We start from the raw sequence: 22,042 nt of genomic DNA on the forward strand, positions 1-22,042 counted from the left end.
AAAGAATCAGTAATGATAGGACGAGGAGCCTAAACAGATTCAATGAGAATCACGCTGTTGGGACAGATTCTTCATCTGGATCACAGTAAGAGTTGTCCTTGTGAATACTGAGAGCACAGAACAAATTAAAGAGATATTGTCATGTCTTCTAAGAGTTTGTAGACATCAATACCAACCTACAAATTAGCATGCATATAAAACAAACTTTCTAAGGAAACAGTGTAACAGCTAATACTGACAATAGGTACAAGTTGAGAAGTCCATGGCACCTGTTATATATCAAAGTGTCACTGAGGATGAAGTGTAGTCCCTAGATCTCATCATTGTAGAAACCACGCAGAAAGGAAATTACTGAAGAAGGGAAGGACGAAAGCCTGGTGGCTTTAGGTAAGAAAAACAGTTCAGGCTCCGGGCAGAGCCTGCGCAACATGCAGCCTCGAAAACACAAGAAGAAGTTTCAGCTGTCTTTGCTTGGCACTCAGATCCTCGGACGTGACCTTTCCCTAAATCCTTACGCTGAATGTTAGGCATCCTGGGGCACTGAGATACAGAAAGGAATTCTAGGGACACGATCATTCACAGGCTATTATTCCTAGGAGCTGAAGTTCTCATTTAATGGAGAGGCCTGGGCATGAGGCACAGCTGGGTGCTGCGTGTGGTAAACATTCAGTATCCACTGTGCCTAGAACTGTGCCATTCACCACAGGGAAATCAAGAAAAGCATAAAATGAGGCTCCTGTCCTCAAGAGGCTTACTCTCTTGCTGACACACTATACTTACACATATAAAAGAATTAAAGAGAAAACTCAAGATAAGGCCAATATTGTAAAACACATAAATTTCTCTAAATGATGACAGGTTTTAAATGTGCAGACACTTACTAAGCGTTGTGGATGTTGATATGAGAAATTACACAACTGACCCCTATACCAGTAACACTTCGAACAGTTTTACCAAGAGTGGTGTCAGATATGTGCTGATACGTTCACATTCTCTCACATAATTTCCCAAATACCAATACCATACATTTTGGTGAGGCTCTCAGGGATTAGGGAACGTTTATGGTGATCACATTGAGCAAAGCAGACGCCTCATACTGGTTGTATCGCTTTTTCAGTAATACTGATTGACAGGCGACTATGTGCCAGGTACTATCCCAAGGATTGGGAACGAATGAGATGACGTTTGCCCTCAAAGAGCTCAGTCTGGTTAGAGAAATGACTGACAGACAATTACAGGACAGTGTGATAGTAAGTGCTATGACACAGGTGTGCATAGGGCGCTGTGGAGGACACGGAGAGGTCTCTGTTGTCACAGTGATATCTAAGCAAGTCTTGGTGTGAATCCACCGTTTGTTTAACAAGGAGCTGAAGACCTGTGTGGCTCCCTGTGCTCCCCACAGGGACTGAGGACTCTTACCACAGGCTAGGAGCCTAAATGGTGATATAACACTCTTCTAAGGAGCAAAGCACACAGGTTCTTTTCTCTGCAAGAAAATTTATATTACAGCACCTGGTATAATGTGGAGCACACAGCAGGCACTCAATAAATGCTTGCTAAAGAACTTCACTAGGGCAGAGACTCCCTTACCTTCTACTGCCATTTGATCAGCTGTGAAAGGCAGTTCTTAAAAGAGGGAAAAAAGGAAGGAAGTAAAACTGCCAAACTCAGCCCTGTCTGCTGACAATATGTCCCGAAGAAAATCCGTCAATGTGCTCGCCCCGGAGCCGGACACCAGACGTGCGACCTGACCCAGGCTGAGTGCGGGGGCTCTGAGAGGCAGGGCCACGCTCACCTCCTTGAGGCGCACGCCCTTCTCCCCTCTGGTGGCATTCAGCAGCAGTTTTCTGAGCTGTCTGTCATCCACGGCCTTGGGGAGGTTATGCAGGCACAGTCTGGTGCAGGAGACAAAGATATTCTGGTCCTTCAGTTTCTGATGCTTCAGTAGCTCGAACTGAAAGAACAACAAATTGTTAACAATCCAACCCATCCTTTAAAAAGGCAGGCTCACAGTTCTCCAAAAGGAAAGAACCATGACCCCGTCCAATAACTACACACATAGAAAAAAGGAGGAAAATGGCCCACCCTGCAGCCTTACAATGCCCAGCATAGGGGGAAAAGGTGATGGTTGTTAACTCCTTTAGCTTCTTCTTGTCTGAGAAGCTTTTACATGTCCTTCGATTAGAAATGATAGTTCTGTTGGGTACAGTAATCTTGTTTGTAGGTCCTTGCTTTTCATCACTTTGAATATTTCTTGCCATTCTCTTCTGGCCTGCAAAGAAATCAGCTGACAGTCTTATGGGAGCTCCCTTGTAGGTAACTAGCTGCTTTTCAGATTCCCCGTCTTTGGCCTTCTGCATTTTAATTATGATGTGTCTTGGTGTGGGCCTCTTTCAGGTCATCTCTTTTGGGCCTCTCTGCACTTCCTGGACTGGTGTGTCTATTTCCTTCACTAAGTTAGGGAACTTTTCTGTCATTATTTCTCCACATAGGTTTTTAATTTCAGGTTCTCTCTCTTCTCCTTCTGGCATCCCATGATGTGAATGTTGTCATACTTAAGGTTGTCCTTTATATGATCCTCATTTTTTTGGATTCTTTTTTTCTTTTTGCTGCTCTGATTGGCTGTTTTCTACCTCCTTATATTCCTTATGATTCTCAGCTTCATCTACTCTACTGTTGACTCCCTCTATTCTTCATTTCAGTTATTGTATCCTTCATTTCTGGCTGGTTCTTTTTTATAGTTTCTACGTCCTTTTCCATGCTGTTGAAGTTCTCTCTAAGCTCCCTGAGCATCCTTATAACCATTGTTTTTAACTCTGTATCTGGTAGTTTGCTTGCGCAATTTCATTTAGCTCCTTTTCTGGAGATTTCTCCCATTCTTCCATCTGGGGCCTGTTTTCTTGTCTCCTTTGGCTGCTTCCCTGTGTTTGTTTCTCTATGTTAGGTAGAGCTGCTCCATCTCCGAGACTTGGTAGGGTGGCCTTGTATACTTGGTGCGCTGTAGGGCCCAGTGGCACAGCCTCCCCAGTCACCCAAACTGTCGGTACACCCCTGCGTGGGCTGTGGACACTGTGCTGTTGTAGTTGGGCCTTGACCGCTGTTGGAGATACTGGGAGGGATGGATCACCCAGTGATCCCTGACTGGCTGTGAAGACCACTGCAACTACAGCAGAGGGGAACTGTGCAGAAGTAGACCAAGCCTTACTGTGGCTTCTTCATTAAACCCCTACTTATAGGACTTCCATTCAGCTACTGCAGGTGGGTTTGAATGAAGGTTGGTCTGTAGTTTAGTTGTATTTTGATGTGGTTGGTTGTCGGAAGATTTGAGCATCACATTTTTTACATGAAATTTTTTCAGCCGCAATTTTTTTCACCTACAAAGTGAAACTTTTAGATCAAAATATAATACCAATCTCTCAGCAGTGGAAGAAGGCCAAAATGAAGACATATACATAAAATCCTGACCTCAAAACTTGGCCCAGAGTAAATAGTAAATAATCCTGTTGTTAACATTTATTCCCAGTCCTGATCTATCCACCAACTCAAACTATCTAGTCCTTCCAAAAGGAAATGGAATTTAAAGAACACCTGAGAAAATTCTGTCCCGTCTCTACTCTGCCACCTTGAGGCGAAGGAAAGTCCCTGACCACAGAAATGAATTCTGCTTCTAGAACGCCAGCCTCGCCTACGCTGCACAAATGCGGATCCCGGCGCAGCCTGTCTCTAAAAGAAAAGAACGACATTCTTCTCCTGATTTGCTTTTTAAATTAGATTACTAAAAAACTGTTGTAAATTAAACTCCTTTCATCAAGTCTTCTCATTCCTGCTGCTCCTTGTTTGGCAACAGCACCAACAAATCACAAAATAAACAGATACTCTGGAAATGAATAGCAGGGGGATATTTGAAGAGGCCTAAGTGTGACAGTCTGATTTTACTTCCAGGAAAAGCTATGAATTACAATGCGTATAATCTAGTGAGCTTTTGGCTAGAAAAATTCATTCTAAGAGAAAATTAACTGTGTCACGACTGCACTGTGATCAGAAAAGGGCAAATAATGCCCCCAAATTCCATCACTTTTCCAGACGCTCACCACCACAAAAGGCTGAGACACTGGTCTAGACAGGCTGCTGGACACAGAGAGGACACTCTGCCTCTGAGTGGCATTGTGTGTTCACCTCTGTCCATCATCTTCTGTTCTTTGAGGTTTCACAGCTAATTCTGTTCATGATTACACAGCTCTACCATTCTAGGTTGAATGAGCTTTCTGAAAGTAAGCTATAGGGCAAAAGTAAGTTACTGGGAACTAACATTACCAAGAAGCTGAGGAATTCAATGGCATCAGTTAAAAGTGGAAACTCCCATAATACAAAGCTTTCCAAAAATGATCTTATAATCTGGGACATCATCATCCTCCCCCAAATTGACATCTCAACTATCCCAAGACCCACAGCTACCTCCTTCCCTACTCACTCCAGCCTACTCTGAACTTACTTTCTTATGTTATTCTGCATTTATACTGACACCTAATTATACATAGCCCTAGCTACTAAGTGTCTACTGCATGGTCTCCAAGCATACTATTCAGCAAACATCTACTGCTGAGCATCAGGAAAATAAAGAGTAAGATGCAGTTCTTAAAAAGGCATATAGTGCTGACACAATGTTTGTATAATGTTGGGTGACTTGCTGATTCACCTGTGTGCTTCTTTTCTCTCCAACAACAATATAAGCATGGCCTGTCACCGATACCTGGCTCTTTGATGAGCACCTCTATCGCTCCATGATTGGTATTTATTCATTTATAATGAGTCATGCTGAACCTGAAGGCTGGTGCCCAACCTACTCACCCGTTCTCTTTTGGCCATATCAGCAGCGCTCACACCCTCAGCAGCCTTCGTCCCAGCACGAATCACTGCAGAAAGAGGGAAAAAGGCCAAGACATCAGCAAGGGAATTGTCTGAGCAACAAGAGGAATGTGATTTGAATGATGCAAGCTGCTTGTACAGGCCCCAGAGGACTATGCTGGCCAGGACATAGAGGCATTCGGGTAGGGCCAGAAATAGGCTACAGGGCTAAGTTCTCGGCTCGGAGCTGCTCTCAAGGACTAACACTCTGAACATTTTGTGATTTTGTTCTTCTTTTCCTTCCCTCCCTGCAAAGAAGCTTCAGCTACATGCCCAACCTCAGGCAGAAAGGCCTAGAAGAGATTCTGAAAATAAGTACATTTTTGGCATTTGGATTGCAAACATGCCCCACCCATAACCTGCCCTGGCATTTCAATGCTTGTCAGTATTGGGGGGCCACTGGTAAGTGGTGAAAACAGCCACATCACCCTATAGAGGCCTTGTGTCAGAGGGGCCTGGCCTGACTTGACCAGTCCAGGCTGTGCGGCAGGTGGGCTGACAAACACTGCATGGCCCAGAGGAAGGGGTTTGCTCTTTTTTTAAATTAAAGTGAATTTCTGATTATCTTTCTGGCATTAGGAAAAAGGTATTCAGTGAACATTTTAAATTCATGAATATCCAAAAGAGTATTTTAGTTATAATTTTCACTCCTTCAGAAAATGTCTTACTAGAAATGATGACAAGAAGCAGAAGTAATTTGAGTGTTTCCTCCCTCTTTGCCCTGCCAACCCTCTGATGGAAAGGTCTAAAGGCAAGCAGGAAGAAAAGACAAGATGGTTCATCTACAAATTGAGTGGAGATTTCCTAACAGAGAGCCACATTTGCTAAAGTGGAGCAAATAATATGGCACTGCTAAAGAGGACACGGGGGTTTCCATGTAAAACATGCTCCCAAACCTACTACTGCTGGGTCACTGTCACAGCACAGGGCCCACCACCCAGAGGCCTGGTTACCGGCTCCCTGCCACTACTCACAGCCTTCCCGGGCCAGGTAGAGGTTCCGGGTTCCGGTCGGCTTCTTCACCTTCTTTGTCCGGAGCTGCGCAGCCTCATCACGGGTCACTGCCAAGTCAACCTTGAGCCGCCGGCCATCCAGTTTGAGCCCACCACCCTGTAAGAGAATGCAACTCTCTCTCTCACAACACTACGCACCTGACAAGGAACACCAAGGAGAGGGAGACAGCGGGCAAAGGTCAGGTATGGAACCCAACGCAAGGTGCTCTGGCCCAGCTGGCAGTATTTACTAGAGCTGTGCAAAAGGCCAGGTGTGTACTTAGGGCAGTCAGCAGTAAATAATTTATTTTGTGGGAGATGATTAGGCCCAAAGTAGCCCCAAATTGATCTGTAAACAGGCAAATTTTTTTTCCTCCATTTTTCCAAAGCTGGAAACGGGGAGGCAGTCAGACAGACTCCCGCATGCGCCCGACCAGGATCCACCCGGCATGCCCACCAGGGGGTGATGTTCTGCCCCTCTGGGGCATCGCTCTGTTGCATCCAGAGCCACTCTAGTGCCTCAGGCAGAGGCCACAGAGCCATCCCCAGCGCCCGGGCCATCTTTGCTCCAATGGAGCCTCGGCTGCGGGAGGGGAAGAGAGAGACAGAGAGGAAGGAGAGGGGGAGGGGTGGAGAAGCAGATGGGCGCTTCTCCTGTGTGCCCTGGCCGGGAATTAAACCCGGGACTCCTGCACGCCAGGCCGACGCTCTACCGCTGAGCCAACCGGCCAGGGCCCTAAACAGGCAAATTTTTAGTGACCTAAAGAAAGCTAATGAAATGGTAGTATTTACTCAAGAAAATTTAACAATGGCAATACAAGACAACGATCTGAAAACAAGTTATACTTGCTTATGGAACACACAGAAAACGTCCCCAGGGCCCACACACTTTCTCTCTCAAGCACTTACTACACTTCATAGATGGCCTAATCCCTTCTTGTTCCAGCCCTTCCTGTTATCATCCTGGGACAGAGACTGACACAGACCGTGATCAGTAAGTATCATGCACATCCTTCTACCTGTTCTTGCCTATACGACAGGAATAGTAACGGTACTATAGTAGGCCTGTGACACACTAAATGCTCAATAAATGTTAACTTTCCTATTACTACATTATTGACACTACATTAATAATAAAGCTTTGCATAAATGTCAGCAGTGGCCCTATGAACCATTGCTGCCTAAGTTACGGGGTTAAGGAAAGGTCTTCCTTACCTCAGTCTCTAAAGCAGCAGCTTCAAGGCATTTCTGAGCTGCTTCTTGAGTCATGAACTGAGCAAATGCACAACCTGCACAGAGAGACAAAATTAAGTGAGATACAAAAGTCCCACAGCCCACCAGGCAGCCAGAGACAACACGCAGGCAGTGGCCAGCTGACACAGTGGGAGGAGTGATAGCACCCTTTTAACCGAAGGGTCAAAGACAGACAAAATAGTACATCTGCTCACAATAAAATTTTATTACTTTCTTCATCTCTTCCAATGCTCCTAGAACTTCAGTCTTGGTAATAAATATAAGAAATGCTGGAGACGGGGTCACTGACTTGAGCATGGGATCATAGACATGACCCCATGGTCGCTGGCTTGAGCCCAAGGTGGCTTGCTTGAGCAAGGGGTTACTTGCTCGGCTGCAGCCCCCCGGTCAAGGCTCATATGAGAAAGCAGTCAATAAACAAGTAAGGAGACTAAGGAGCCACAACAAAGAATTGATGCTTCTCATCTCTCTCCCTTCCTGTCTGTCTATCCCTATCTGTCCCTCTCTTTGTCGCTCTGTCTCTGTCACCAAAAAAAAAAAAAAGAAAGAAAGAAAGAAAAGAAATGCTGGAGAAATGCCAGTTTTCTATTTTATTAGCATCACAAAATGAATAACACTTTATTCAGCATCACTTACTACATGCCTATTACAGGATTTAAAAATGAGGCAGCAACCACTTAACCCTGAAATTAATTACAGACCTCAGTGTCACCATTGTTACTTGGGAGGCATTAGATAAGGGGACACCGACCTCTTGGAGCAGCAGGCCCACCCTCTGTCTCTGTCAGATGAATGTCGCAGCGAACCAGAAACCTACGAGCTCAATCCTTAATTCATGCTCCAGAATTTCCACAGGCACACCTTCCATTGGCCAGCTGCAGCGTCAACCAACCCATCCTAATTTCTGCTATTTAGAAAAAGCAGCTTTTAGAAGCAAAGAAAAAGGTTCATCTTATAATAAACTCCAAAAAAAGAAATATGTTTCATAATATTGTGTTAGTATTCCCTCATATATGAAAACAACATTCATTTCCTAGAGCTACTGGGCACTGATCTTTTGTTCCCTGTAAGAATGAGTGGCAGCAGACTAGAAAGGGCACAGGGGCCAGCCAACCGGGTCACCTCTCCATTACAGTACTAGGCAGGTGGCACTGTCCCTAAAAGACCGGCTGCCTCAGAATAAGGGCATGGTCCTTAGCTCTTTCTATTGATCCCCAGCATCTACCATAATCTCAGGCATAAAAACTCAATATGAAGAAACAAAACAATAAAGAAGTAAGGGGAAGAAAATGTTTCTAATAGGCACATTAGCCTATTTGTCCAATATGCAAAAAATGTGTCCTCTCTGAATGGGTAAGAATTTTATTATTGGAATCTCCAGGATCACTACTGGGTTCAGTCTTAAGATCTCCCTTCAAAGTCTGCAGATGGTATTTAGCTCTCCAGGCGGTGAAATGTCCGGCTGACAGGGATAAACTGGAGGCGGCGGCCAAGGCTCTGGAAGTGAATAGGCAGAAGACGCGCCAGAAAAATTCCATATGAGCTAGGGAAGGACGTGTGTTAAGAAAAAAATAATGAAAGCTATGCTTATTAACAGCATGAACTCTCAGCTAACATTAACAAACCAAGACAGAAACTGCAGCAAGTCAACTGCAGACTATATTCTGAAAATATCAACCTAATACGCCACGCGCGCAGGAGAAGTAAAGACATCTTCACAATAAAGTAATATACTCCCATACTTGTACATTGTATGCAACATTCTATGTAATTCTAGTTGTGCATTCTTAGAGAAACATACTGGAAATGGAGAAGGTCCAAGAAATATAATTGAACATCAGAGAGCTTAAGGCACCTTAAGTGATTATTCTAGTTGAACCCACTAATTTTATAGATAAGAAACTGAAGCCCACAGTAGTTAAATGATTTGCCAAAACTCACCCAGCTGGTCTGTGGCTTAGCTGGGATTAGATCCCTAATCTCCAGGAAGCAGTTCAATTTTCTTTCTATCATATGGCCTGTGTACATCTTTTCTCTCTATGTAAAACCCAAAAATGCTCCAATCTCATCAGTTTGGAAAATAAGAAGATTTAGAACATAGGTTATTAATCCATGGATGGGCTCCAGAGCCCACAAACCTCAGCAGTGGCATTTTTCTTAGAGTATCTAGCAGTGGTAGTCAACCTTTTTATATCTACCGCCCACTTTTGTATCTCTGTTAGTAGTAAAATTTCCTAACTGCCCACCGGTTCCACAGTAATGGTGATTTATAAAGTAGGGAAGTAACTTTACTTTATAAAATTTATAAAGCAGAGTTACAGCAAGTTAAAGCATATAATAATAATTATTTACCAAGTACTTTATGTCAGATTTTCGCTAAGTTTGGCAGAATAAATCTTTATAAAACAACTTACTATAGTTAAATTTATCTTTTTATTTAAACTTTGGTTGCTCCGCTACCGCCCACCATGAAAGCTGGAACACCCACTAGTGGGTGGTAGGGACTAGGTTGACTACCACTGGTTTATAGCTTTAGGTAAATCACAAAGGAATCAAGAATGAATGAATGAAGAATTCACTGCTTGCCTGACTAGTGGTGGTGCAGTAAACGAAACACTGACCTCGGACGCCGAGGTCCCAGGTTCAAAAGCCTGAGGTCACCAGCTTGAGTGCGGGCTCATCTGGCCTCAGTGCAGGCTCACTGGCTTGAGCACAGGGTCATTAGGTCGAGCGTGAAATCATCGACATAAACCCAAGGTCACTGTCTGAGCAAGGGGATACTGGCTCAGCTAAAGACCCTGTCAAGGTATGTATGAGAAGCAATCAATGAACAACTAAGGTGCCACAATTATGAGTTGATGCTTCTCATCTCTCTCCCTACCTGTCTCTCTCTCTCTCACTAAAAAAAAAAAAAGAAAAGAAAAAAGAAGAATAAAGGAAAAAAAATTTACTGCTTTAGGACAGTGATTTTCAACTTTTCTATCTCATGGCACACATAAACTAATTACTAAAATTCTGCAGCACACCAAAAACTGCATTTTTTGCCAAAGTGACAAAAAAAAATAGGTATAGTTTTGACTCATTCACACAGGACAGCTACTGTTGGGTTGGCTGTTGTCATTTTTTTATTTGACAATCTAAGGGAAAAGAGGTCAGTGCCCCTGACAAAACAGTCAGGTATTACATGCTTTGAAAATTCTTATGACATACTAGTTGAAAATCGCTGAATGGGCTGAAAAGATGCTTACCTAACAACAATAATTCTAAAATGAGAAGTGGTCAACCCTGGAAGCTCAAAAGAAATAGCTTCAGGGGGAAAAACAAAAGGCAGCACTCTTGTTACATAGTTTTCTTTCTAATTGTTGCCACTGTGACAAAGTTTCTGTTTCGGTCTCTAACAAACACAACTGAAAAAGATCCCAGTGATGTCAAGCAATGTGGAATGATTAATACCCAGGAAATGCTATCACATCTGAAACTTAAAGAACCAAATGGAATTCATTATCCTAAAGTAAATAGGCAAGGGCTTAAAAAGCTTAGACAAAATTATGCCTGGCAGCCTCGTGAAAGATACGGAATTTGACCTCATGGAAGAAAACCCCAGACCAGAACATCCTTGGTGCTTCTATGGGCCACATCGGATGGGGGCTGAATGTGCACCCCTCAGAGGGCACACATCATGCTCTCATGTAACCTCATTAGTGCCCACGGCAGTGGTCTCAACTCTTTCAGGGTCTGACCAGTTGACAGCCGATACCTTTAGAATGCTCTGTGTCTGGATGCAAGACAATGCGGACATATTTAAGATCTCCAAATTGCTGAAGGAGCTCCCCAAGTTCTTCTTCCTCTGAATCAAAGGACAGGTTTCTATGAAAGACAATTAGGTCACAAGAAAGGTCAATTACAAAAGTGAGATACTATGTTCTGGTCACAAAATGAGTGAGTCAGACACCAACTGGACTGGTTGCTTTCCTCATGACCACCTTTCTCTTGTTCAGGAATAGCACCACCAGCGGTGGCCTCCGCTGGCCAAGCGTCTGATATAGGACTCTGTCTCTTCACCTTCCTATGTCAATCAGATTCTCTCTCCCAGGAATTTAACACTTGAACAGACATATACAGAGACCAGAAATTATAGATGCAGATTCACTTCAAAACAGCAGGACTGCCTGACCTGTGGTGGCGCAGTGGATAAAGCGTCGACCTGGAAATGCTGAGGTCCGGTTCGAAACCCTGGGCTTGCCTGGTCAAGGCACATAAGGGAGTTGATGCTTCCAGCTCCTCCCCACCTTCTCTCTCTCTACCTCTCTGTCTTTCTCTCTCCTCTCTAAAATGAATTAAAAAAACCCAAAAAACAGCAGGACTGCCACCCAAGGGAAACCTCCAGGGAGCTGAAAATTTTCTTATTTGATCTGGGTGGTGGTTATATGGATATATGGATATAGCCTTTCAATATAAACACATATGTAAATATATATACACTCATATGTAAGTATGAAAATTTTTGATGAGTTGTAAGGCACTTTACAGAAACCGTTCTACTTTAAGTTAAAAAAATGGCGCAGTGTCCTCAGAGAGAAGACCCGCAGCAGCGCCCAGACCTGCCCCGAGTTCCATCCCCTTCTTGAGATCTGCTCTTTGACACTCTGATTCTGAGAACCAACCTAAAGTTTACTCAACAAACCCAATTTTTCATTTAAAAAGAAGCCAGAATTAGTTTCCCATATTACAAACCAAAAAACTCACAGTAGACTAATGAGAAAAGTCAAGTGTGTGTCTCTCTCTGGATTAGCCATTTTCTCTTGTGTTCTCTGAAATCCAGGTTTCAGTTAAAATTTTACAAAAGTCATAGCCCTGGCCGGTTGGCTCAGTGGTAGAGCGTCGGCCTGGCGTGCAGGAGTTCCAGGTTCGATTCCCAGCCAGGGCACACAGGAGAAGCACCCATCTGCTTCTCCACCCCTCCCCCTCTCCTTCCTCTCTGTCTCTCTCTTCCCCTCCCGCAGCCGAGGCTCCATTGGAGCAAAGTTGGCCCAGGTGCTGAGGATGGCTCTATGGCCTCTGCCTCAGGCGCTGGAATGGCTCTGGTTGCAGCAGAGCGACGCCCCAGATGGGCAGAGCATCGCCCCCTGGTGGGCATGCCGGGTGGATCCTGGTCGGGTATATGCAGGTGTCTGACTGCCTCCCGTTTCCAGCTTCAGAAAAATACAAAAAAAAAAAAAAAAAAAGAAAGAAAAGTTTTAAAACTAGGAAGTTGCATGTTTTTTTAGCATTAGAAAAAAAAATATTTTACAAAAGTCAGAAAATCCTTCAAGTGAAGACATTAGAAAGTAAACACTGGTAGTTACAAAACAGTAGCAGGAATGTAAAGTACAGCAGAGGAAATCTACTCAGTAATATTGTCATAACTACATATGCTGCCAGGTGGGGACCAGACTTACCAGGCAGATCACTTCAAAAATTATATAACTGTCTAGCCACCAAGTAGTATAACCCAAACTCATATAAAGTAACACTGAATATCAACTGTAATTTAAATTTTTTTTAAAATTAAAATTTTTAAAAAAAAGAAAAGCCTTCAAAATAACTCAGAAACAAACATGGTAAAGTTGAGTGGCTAAAAAAATAAAACTATGTATTTCTCTCCATGGGATTAAAAAATGTTGGAAGGAGATTTTGTTCTACTAAATTTCAACACAGTGTAGAGTCCTCATTTCCCCAGCTAAGCACAGCCTGCTGGGGTAAGAAAAGTACCAAGTAAATATCTACAATTTTACTTCTCTTAAACCCAGTTAACAGCCCCATAAATGATTCTATCTTATGGAGTAAATTACATAAAAACGTTCTGCAATAGGATACATTCTAGCTACATTACTTCTTCTAATTTGCTTCATCATGTGCATGGTTTTCTTTTTTCCATCCCTGTACCTTCCTAAGTTGTTTGTTAATTTAAAAGATGCACAAGGAACAGTACCCGTTGTTCTGTGGTCGAGGCCTCTAAGTGTGCTGTTCCCTCCTTCCTGCTGGAACCCTCTGTGAGCACATTACTTATATGGCGATTCCAGATAACACAGAAAAAAGATTTAAGGAGAAACATGCTCTCAAGGAAGAAAATGGGTTACGGCACAGAATGTATAGGCTGAGCTCATCCTTGTCAATATTTATGACGATGTGGGTAGTGTGTGGGTGTTCTCTGAGTACTGACTAGGATGAATATTTTTGTGTCCTTTTCTACATTTATTTCCTAAGTCTCCTACACTAAACATAAATTGCTTGTATAATAAAAACAATCTTAAAAGATTGTACAAGAGGATAAAGTACACCACTCTAAAGATTCAAATGGCCCTGCACATTGGTGCCTAAGAAAGAACAAGAAGACACATTTGAGGTGTGTGAAGATACCCTGCCCTTCTGAAGATGCCAATCTACAGTAGGACTAACATAGCAATGGCACCGTGAAATAAAACCCATCTGCACTGAATGACTCCCTTCCTCAGCTTCCCCAGAAACAGAGGGGATGCCTCACTTTACTCTGGACTCGACTTGAAAAGGTAAGTGAGAGCCCTGGCCGGTTGGCTCAGCGGTAGAGCGTTGGCCTGGTGTGTGGGGGACCCAGGTTCGATTCCCAGCCAGGGCACATAGGAGAAGCGCCCATTTGCTTCTCCACCCCCCCCCCTTCCTCTCTGTCTCTCTCTTCCCCTCCCGCAGCCAAGGCTCCATTGGAGCAAAGATGGCCCGGGCACTGGGGATGGCTCCTTGGCCTCTGCCCCAGGCGCTAGAGTGGCTCTGGTCTCGGCAGAGCGATGCCCCGGAGGGGCAGAGCATCGCCCCTGGTGGGCATGCCGGGTGGATCCCGGTCGGGCGCATGTGGGAGTCTGTCTGACTCTCTCTCCCCGTTTCCAGCTTCAGAAAAATACAAAAAAAAAAAAAAAGGTAAGTGAGGCAGGAAGAGAGAAATTGTTTGGGATAAGCATTGTAACCCCTCACCAAGACTCCCCTAAAAACAAAGGCCAGCAAGCAAGATGCTTCTAACGCCTGTGGAACTGACTTATTCCAAATGATGCCACGTCAACAACAAAGAACGAGATCTAAGTGAGAACAAGATATAATGACTTCTGCTATTTATGCTGTATATACAATTCTGATTCTCCTCTGTCGCTCATTGTTTGTTATGTTCCTAGAGCCAGAGGTGCTAATGGTCCTAGAGGCGGCTAACTTTCTGGCCTAGCTAATAGAACTAGTCTACTAGTGCAAAAAAGAAATAAAAAAGAAGAAGGAAAAGGAAGTGAAGGAGGAAAGAAAAATCTATGATGGCAATACAAGCAGAGCAGTTCTTGAAGTAACAAGGCATACCTTATGAATACAGTTTTCCCTTCATTCACATCAGATGGCAACTTCCTCTTCTTTTTCTTTGAGACATGCACATCTAAAGTACAAAGAAAAACAAACTGAAAAATATTAGCGTAAGCCATACAATAAAGGGCTAACTTAAATATATTAAGATCCTGCATAAATCAATAAGGAAAGATCCAATTAGAAATGAACAAATAAATATATGAAAAGATGCTCAAACTCACTCATAATTAATTTTAAAAATCACAAGAAATGAGATATTGTTTTTCACCAATAGATTGGCAAAACAAAACTAAACAACAACAAAAAACCCAGATGAAATCCAATGTGATAAGGGTGTGGGGAGAAAAGAGACATCCATATACTGCTGTAAAAATGTAAACATTTTTTTTTTTTACCGGGACAGAGAGAGAGTCAGAGAGAGGGACAGATAGAGACAGACAGACAGGAACAGAGAGAGATGAGAAGCATCAATCATCAGTTTTTTGTTGCAACACCTTAGTTCAGGGGTCGGGAACCTATGGCTCGCGAGCCAGATGTGGCTCTTTTGATGGCTGCATCTGGCTCGCAGACAAATCTTTAATAAAAATAATGTTAAAAATATAAAACATTCTCGCCTGACCAGGCGGTGACGCAGTGGATAGAGCGTCAGACTGGGATGCAGAGGACCCAGGTTCGAGACCCAAAGGTCGCCAGCTTGAGTGCGGGTTTATCTGGTTTGAGCAAAAGCTCACCAGCTTGGACCCAAGGTTGCTGGCTTGAGCAAGGGGTTACCCAGTCTGCTGAAGGCCTGCAGTCAAGGTACATATGAGAAAGCAATCAATGAACAACAAAGGTGTCACAACAAAAAACTGATGACTGATGCTTCTCATCTCTCTCTGTTCCTGTCTGTCTGTCCCTATCTATCCCTCTCTCTGACTCTATCTCTGTAAAAAATAAAAAATAAATAAAACATTCTCATGTATTACAATCCATTCATTTCCTACCACTCATGTTCATGGTTGCGAGTGGCTGGAGCCAATCACAGCTGTCCTCCGGGACACCACCAAATTTTTATTGGATAATGTGTAACGTACACGGGTCGTTGTATGGCTCTCATGGAATTACATTTTAAAATATGTGGCATTCATGGCTCTTTCAGCCAAAAAGATTCCCAACCCCTGCCTTAGTTGTGCCTTAGTTGTTCATTGATTGCTTTCTCATATGTGCCTTGACCGCAGGCCTTCAGCAGACTGAGTAACCCCTTACTCGAGCCAGTGACTTTGGGTCCAAGCTGGTAAGCTTTTTGCTCAAGCCAGATGAGCCCACGCTCAAGCTGGCAATCTCAGAGTCTCGAACCTGGGTCTTCCGCATCCCAGTCCAATGCTCTATCCACTGCGCCACCACCTGGTCAGGCAAAACATTTTGGAAATATAAAAGATGGAGAACATTTGAGAAGAAAAATACATATTCACACATACTATATTGTATGTGTGTGTTTTTATCTCTATAGGCATTAACTACCTTAAAATACACCAGAAACATATAACATTGGTTGTCTCTGGGGACAGACCCTAAGTGGCTGAAGATCTGGAAACAAGGGAGACTCATAGTTTTTAAGAATAGACATACATGCTTATATATACAGAGAAACTTTCTGGGAAGATACAAAGTAACAGTGGTTACTTTGGCGGATCTTGGAAAATCGGTGAGGAATTTTTACTTTCTATACTATACTGAAATACAGTGTATTTTTTACTAATGTTCTCTCATTACTAAGTACTAGTCCATAATTTTTTCAAGTGAAAGAATGGTAATAGCTGAATCCGGTTGTAGAATGCAAGGTCTCATAGTCCCTTCAGTATAAAACTTTCTTTGATACAAAGCTATATCTACCATTCTCTCCTCATGAAAAAAGCTTCCTTCTTCAGATTTCTTACATGGTCCAGCCAATACGCCAGACTTCCGGGAAAGGAAGCCGAAGGGAGTGACCTGATAAGTAAATAAAAACCTCCCTCTAGACCAGGGGTCCCCAAACTTTCTACACAGGGGGCCAGCTTACTGTCCTTCAGACCGTTGGAGGGCCGGACTATAAAAAAACTATGAACAAATCCCTATGCACACTGCACATATCTTATTTTAAAGTAAAAAAACAAAACGGGAACAAATACAATTTTTAAAATAAAGAACAAGTACATTTAAATCAACAAACTGACCAGTATTTCAATGGGAACTATGCTCCTCTCACTGACCACCAATGAAAGAGGTGCCCCTTCTGGAAGTGTGGCGAGGGCTGGATAAATGGCCTCAGGGGGCCGCATGTGGCCCTCGGCCGTAGTTTGGGGACGCCTGCTCTAGACAAACTAAAGGACCAGTTATTGGCCCCTCCTCGCTCTGTAATGATCTGCTTCCCTCAACAAATGCATTGAGTTTACTCAACATTCTTGATAAACATAGCAATAGGGATTGGTTAGGTTTACAAAATGCTCCAACAGGTCCTTTATCCCAATTGCTACTCAAAAGAGTTCTTTAAAATCCATCTTAGTCTTAGAAGTAATATCCTGTTGACCCAGTTATTCATTCATTTGGATAATCAAGAGAGAGAGGTAGGCCCTGGCCAGGTAACTCAGTTGGTTAGGGCATCGTCCCAATAAACCACAGTTGCAGGTTCAGTCCCTGATCAGGGCACACAGAAGAGTCAACCAGTGAATGTGTAAATAAGTGGAACAATATAAATCAACCTCTCACTCTCTCTAAAATCAATTATAAAAAAAAAAGTTTTTAAAAAGAGAGAAAGGTAGTACCTAAGCATTATGCTACATTTTAAATTCCCTAGGAAACCTAACCCTCAAACAACACTCCAAACTCATTCAAAAAACAAATACAAAAAAAATCTTTAGAAGGAATACAAAGTTTTCATCTTCAGCATTTCAACATCAATTTGACAGAACACCTTCAGGGTCCTATAAGAGGCCTGCACTGCACGGGGCACACGTCTCAGAGTTCATTTAAACTTGGAGATCCCAGGCAAACCTTCATCCTCTTGCTCTTCAGTGTTGGTGTCGCTCTGAGCCAGTTCCTCTCCACTCTCAACACCATCACTTTCCTCCAGGTCGCTGTCCCCGTCAGAATGATCCTCGTCACTGCTTTCTGTGGGCGCTGCTCTCCCGACAGCTCTGCAAGGGCACAGTTCAGAACTAAGGGCCCGGGCGGACATGGGGGGAGCCAGCTTCATTGCACATGTCATTCTGCAATAACGGGGGTGGGAAAAGCCGTTACCCCGCCCCCACAGAGACAACCCTGACTCTCCCTCTGCTGTCTCAGCAGGCTGAGCTGCTTACCTCTTGTGAATGTGCACAGGCTCGGTCACCTCTGAGTCTTTCTTCTCCTCTTCGTCATCATTGTCGTTGTCGTCGTCATCCTCCTCCTCCTCCTCCTCTTCCTCATCATGCTCATGGTCACCCTCTGCTTTCCTGCCATTCACTTTACCTAATTTCTGATGCTTAGCTTCAGGACTCTTCTCACCTACACAGGGAGGTAAAGAGAATTAGGAATTCAGTATCTAAAATAAGGTTATTTTAACAAGAACAATAGTACCTTTAAGTTCCTAGTTCCTTCAGGTTTACAGAATCTCACATATTTTTCTTGCTGCATAGAATAAGTATTAAGAAAAAAAAAAAATCAAACAATAACAAAAGCCCCTCATCACTGAGATTCCCCTGGAGTTTGTCCCATTCATTCATCCAACGCCTGAAGGTTATCTGGCTCAGAATGAAAGAAGCAATAACTGAGTCTCCAAAAACAGCCTACCACCATGCTCCACAGCATGAACTTTAACCCTGTGAGTAGTGAGTTTTTTCATGCTTGCTGACACCCAGGAGTGAGCTTTTTTTCAAAAAATGAAATTAGTTCTAGTTACAGTTTTATTAACTTAAAATCATGTTTGTTTGATAACCAATTTATGGAAATGAGAAGAACATACATTTACCTTTTTTTAATGTTGCCTTACATATGTATGATTGTACTCAGGATGGTCAGGAGGCACGAGGACGTACATGAATGTTTGTACTACTCAAAGGGTTAATCTCGGGGAATTCTGTTCTCTGAGCTCCTGGTTGCCTAAAGCTGACTGTTTGCTAAACAAAATGCAGGTTTTAAGTTTCCCTATTCTTAATATTCCATCACTCCTCATTCTGAAAAGCAATGAGCTCAGACCCACTCCTCACTCACACTCACACCCACATCCGGGAGTGGGCTGGGACCAGATCACCAGATGAGACAATATGAATTGACAAACAGCTCTGGGTTTCTGAGCCAGCAGGATTCAGAGCTTTTCTTACTCTTTAGTCTCATTTTGGGGGGTAATCTTATGCTTTGGAATCTCCAGCCCAATATTCTCATTGACAAGCAGGTTCCCTTATATTTTTACTATCGAGTTATTTCTGCACTCACCCCAAAACATACAACCCCTCATACCCAATGCCACCACATCTTACCTGGGACAGAGGCAGACTGTGTGGTTTTATATTTATCCTTTGCCACCGCCCAATCCACAGCTACTGTCCGCCCTGTTAGACAGGAAAGCAACATCTTTTAACATTTCTATCTCCTGTAAATGACTTCTTATTCATCAAAGACAAATAGCATACAAAAGGAGAAAAAAAACCCTGCTAATTCAGAGAATGGTGGTCCTAAAATAAAACTCCTAGTAGCTGTCTATTCTTTTTAAGCCTTTTTATCAATGAACAGAAATTCTGCCACCACCACCTGGGATAACACAGAATTTAATAAAATAATTAGAACAATGCAAGTTTCCAGTTAGACTAGCAAGAGGCAAAATAGGCTTTCTAGACTAATTTGCAGCATAATCAGAAGTCAGGAAGTCTCTAAGCCAATCCCTTGTTTAGTTCCAGGTAAATCATACCCAGAGTAGCCTCACTGTCGGTTCAACAGCCCACAGATGCTGAATAAAATCTCAAATCCCACATCCTCTCGATAGCAACCTGCATCTTACAGAGATTATTTCAGGGACATTTTTTCATTAGGAATTTAAAAGAGCATTTGTCACCAAATAAAAGAGAGAGAATAATGACATGGGTTCTTTCGAGTTTAATCCTAAGAAATATTTCACCAAAATAGTAGGAGTGAGACTCTCAACAATGCAAATACCTTCTGAAAATGTAGAAAGTGGGTTACTGTGCTAATTCATGCAAACACCAGAAATATCTGGGAAATGGTATAGATATAGAAAACTTACCCTTTATCTCTTTCATGTTCATGCTTTTGAGAGCTTTTCCTGCTTCTAGGAGGTTTTTAAACTGAACAAAAGCAAAACCACGCATCTTTCCATCTGTATGAAAATGTACAAAGATGTTAGAAGCCGCAGATGGGAAGCCAACAGACCTAAGAAGGATATTACAGCAACCCAGGCTGGCAAGATGGCCCACAACCTACCAATCAGCCAGACCCTTGACCAAAGCTTATGTCCTCCTGCTGAGTATATCCTGAGTTGGGCCTGGAGAGAGCAATGCATTTTCTGAAACTGTAACTTATAAAACTAGTTCTAACTAAATATACCATCAGGCCCTGGCTGGGTAGCTCAGTGGATAAAATGTCATCTTTGCACACCGAGGTCATGGGTTCACACCCCGGTTAGGGCACATACAAGAAGCAATCAATAAGTACACAACTGCCTGACCAGGTGGTGGCACAGTGGATAGAGCATCGGACTAGGAAACAGAGGGCCCAAGTTTGAAATCTCGAGGTCACCAGCTTGAGCACAGGCTCATCTGGTTTAAGCAAGGTTCACCAGCTTGAGCCCAAGGTCGCTGGCTTGAGCAAGGGGTTACTCGCTCTGTTATAGTCCCCTCCCCCCACTCCCCGTCAAGGCACATATGAGAAAGCAATCAATGAACTACTAAGGTGCCACAGCAAAGAACTGATGCTTCTCATCTCTCTCCCTTCCTGTCGGTCTGTCCCTATCTGTCCCTCTGTTTCTCTCTGTGTCTGTCACAAAAGAAAATACCACCAGCACTTTTTTTAATTTTTACAGAGACAGAGAGAGAGTCAGAGAGAAGGATAGATAGGGACAGACAGGCAGGAATGGAAAGAGATGAGAAGCATCCATCATCAGTTTTTTGTTGCGACACCTTAGTTGTTCATTGATTGCTTTCTCATATGTGCCTTGACCACGGGCCTTCAGCAGACTGAGTAACCCCTTGCTCGAGCCAGCGACCTTGGGTCCAAGCTGGTGAGCTTTGCTCAAACCAGATGAGCCCATGCTCAAGTTGGCGACCTCAAGGTCTTGAACCTGGGTCCTCCGCATCCTAGTCCGACGCTCTATCCACTGCGCCACTACCCAGTCAGGGCCACCAGCACTATTACATGAGTTTTTATTACTCGTCAAGCACTATGCCTAATACTTTATATATATATATATATCACATTATCTGGGGCTCACAAAGTGTATGACATGAACCTTGAATTTCCATTAGTGCTTAGTTCAAGAGTGATATAGACAAAGACCATTACATTAAATAATAGTAATCTAATTCACCCCAAATGAAGGTGCGCAGTACCTGGCTTTCTAGGGATGTTAACTTCCAGGACAGCTCCATATTGAGCAAAAACTGTCTTTAAGTCATCTTCTGAACACTGAGGACAAAAGTAAAGAAAGAAAGCAAGATTAGCCCAGCAAATAAACATAGCATATTACTCAAATTAGTTCATTAGAAAGAACTTGACTATTCTTACTCCTTTTTTACTTTTGAAAGGACAAACATTTCTAAATAAAAGAAATCTTGTTTTGTATCAGAGAAACAAACTGGACAGATATCAGAGAGCACTTCCTCCCCACCCTTTCTCAGGAAGGCATCTTCCCTTACTGCAGGGGTCCCCAAACTACGGCCCACGGGCCGCATGCGACCCCCTGAGGCCATTTATCCGGCCCCCACCGTACTTTGGAAGGGGCACCTCTTTCATTGGTGGTCAGTGAGAGGAGCACATTGACCATCCCATTAGCCAAAAGCAGGCCCATAGTTCCCATTGAAATACTAGTCAGTTTGTTGATTTAAATTTACTTGTTCTAAAAAAAAAAAAAAATTTACTTGTTCTTTATTTTAAATATTGTATTTGTTCCCGTTTTGGTTTTTTTACTTTAAAATAAGAGATATGCAGTGTGCATATGGTCTGAGGGACAGTGAACTGGCCCCCTGTGTAAAAAGTTTGGGGACCCCTGCCTTACTGTCTTAATAAGTACTTGTTTATACAGGTCCATTTTCTAAATTCAACAAGGCCAAAATTCATTCCCAAAATGCATCATGTCCAATTTACCTTGTGGTGAGGAGTTCCGCCCATGAGCACCAACACCTTTCAGAACAGACAGCGTTAGCAGTCTCTGTCACTCACCTTAAAGCTCAGATTCCGAATAATTAATCTGGCTTTCTTGTCTGCCACTTTGGCTTTTCTAGGCTTCTGCTCCTTCTTTGGGGACTCTGGATTTTATTTAAAAAAGTACAAGGGAATGAAATAAGTGTGTACTCCAAAACCACCCATATCTAGGC

The 22,042-nt window shown here is 43.1% G+C and overlaps 1 protein-coding gene across 1 annotated transcript in view; it reads right to left on the reverse strand.

The window, feature by feature from the left end:
* The window catches only part of RBM28 (RNA binding motif protein 28), a 32,687-nt gene that overhangs the window by 8,777 nt on the left and 1,868 nt on the right, over positions 1 to 22,042 (reverse strand). The window contains exons 3-14 of the mRNA XM_066262226.1: positions 21,888 to 21,973; positions 21,059 to 21,134; positions 19,738 to 19,830; positions 18,977 to 19,048; positions 17,822 to 18,005; positions 17,514 to 17,656; positions 14,502 to 14,574; positions 10,909 to 11,018; positions 7,113 to 7,186; positions 5,880 to 6,015; positions 4,849 to 4,913; positions 1,796 to 1,954 (exon numbers count right to left, since the gene is read on the reverse strand). Coding sequence (XP_066118323.1) covers positions 1,796 to 1,954; positions 4,849 to 4,913; positions 5,880 to 6,015; positions 7,113 to 7,186; positions 10,909 to 11,018; positions 14,502 to 14,574; positions 17,514 to 17,656; positions 17,822 to 18,005; positions 18,977 to 19,048; positions 19,738 to 19,830; positions 21,059 to 21,134; positions 21,888 to 21,973 — 1,271 coding nt within the window. The remainder of the gene's footprint in view (positions 1 to 1,795; positions 1,955 to 4,848; positions 4,914 to 5,879; positions 6,016 to 7,112; positions 7,187 to 10,908; positions 11,019 to 14,501; positions 14,575 to 17,513; positions 17,657 to 17,821; positions 18,006 to 18,976; positions 19,049 to 19,737; positions 19,831 to 21,058; positions 21,135 to 21,887; positions 21,974 to 22,042) is intronic.

Source organism: Saccopteryx bilineata, chromosome 2 (assembly GCF_036850765.1).
Source record: "Saccopteryx bilineata isolate mSacBil1 chromosome 2, mSacBil1_pri_phased_curated, whole genome shotgun sequence".
In the NCBI taxonomy this organism is placed as follows: domain Eukaryota; kingdom Metazoa; phylum Chordata; class Mammalia; order Chiroptera; family Emballonuridae; genus Saccopteryx; species Saccopteryx bilineata.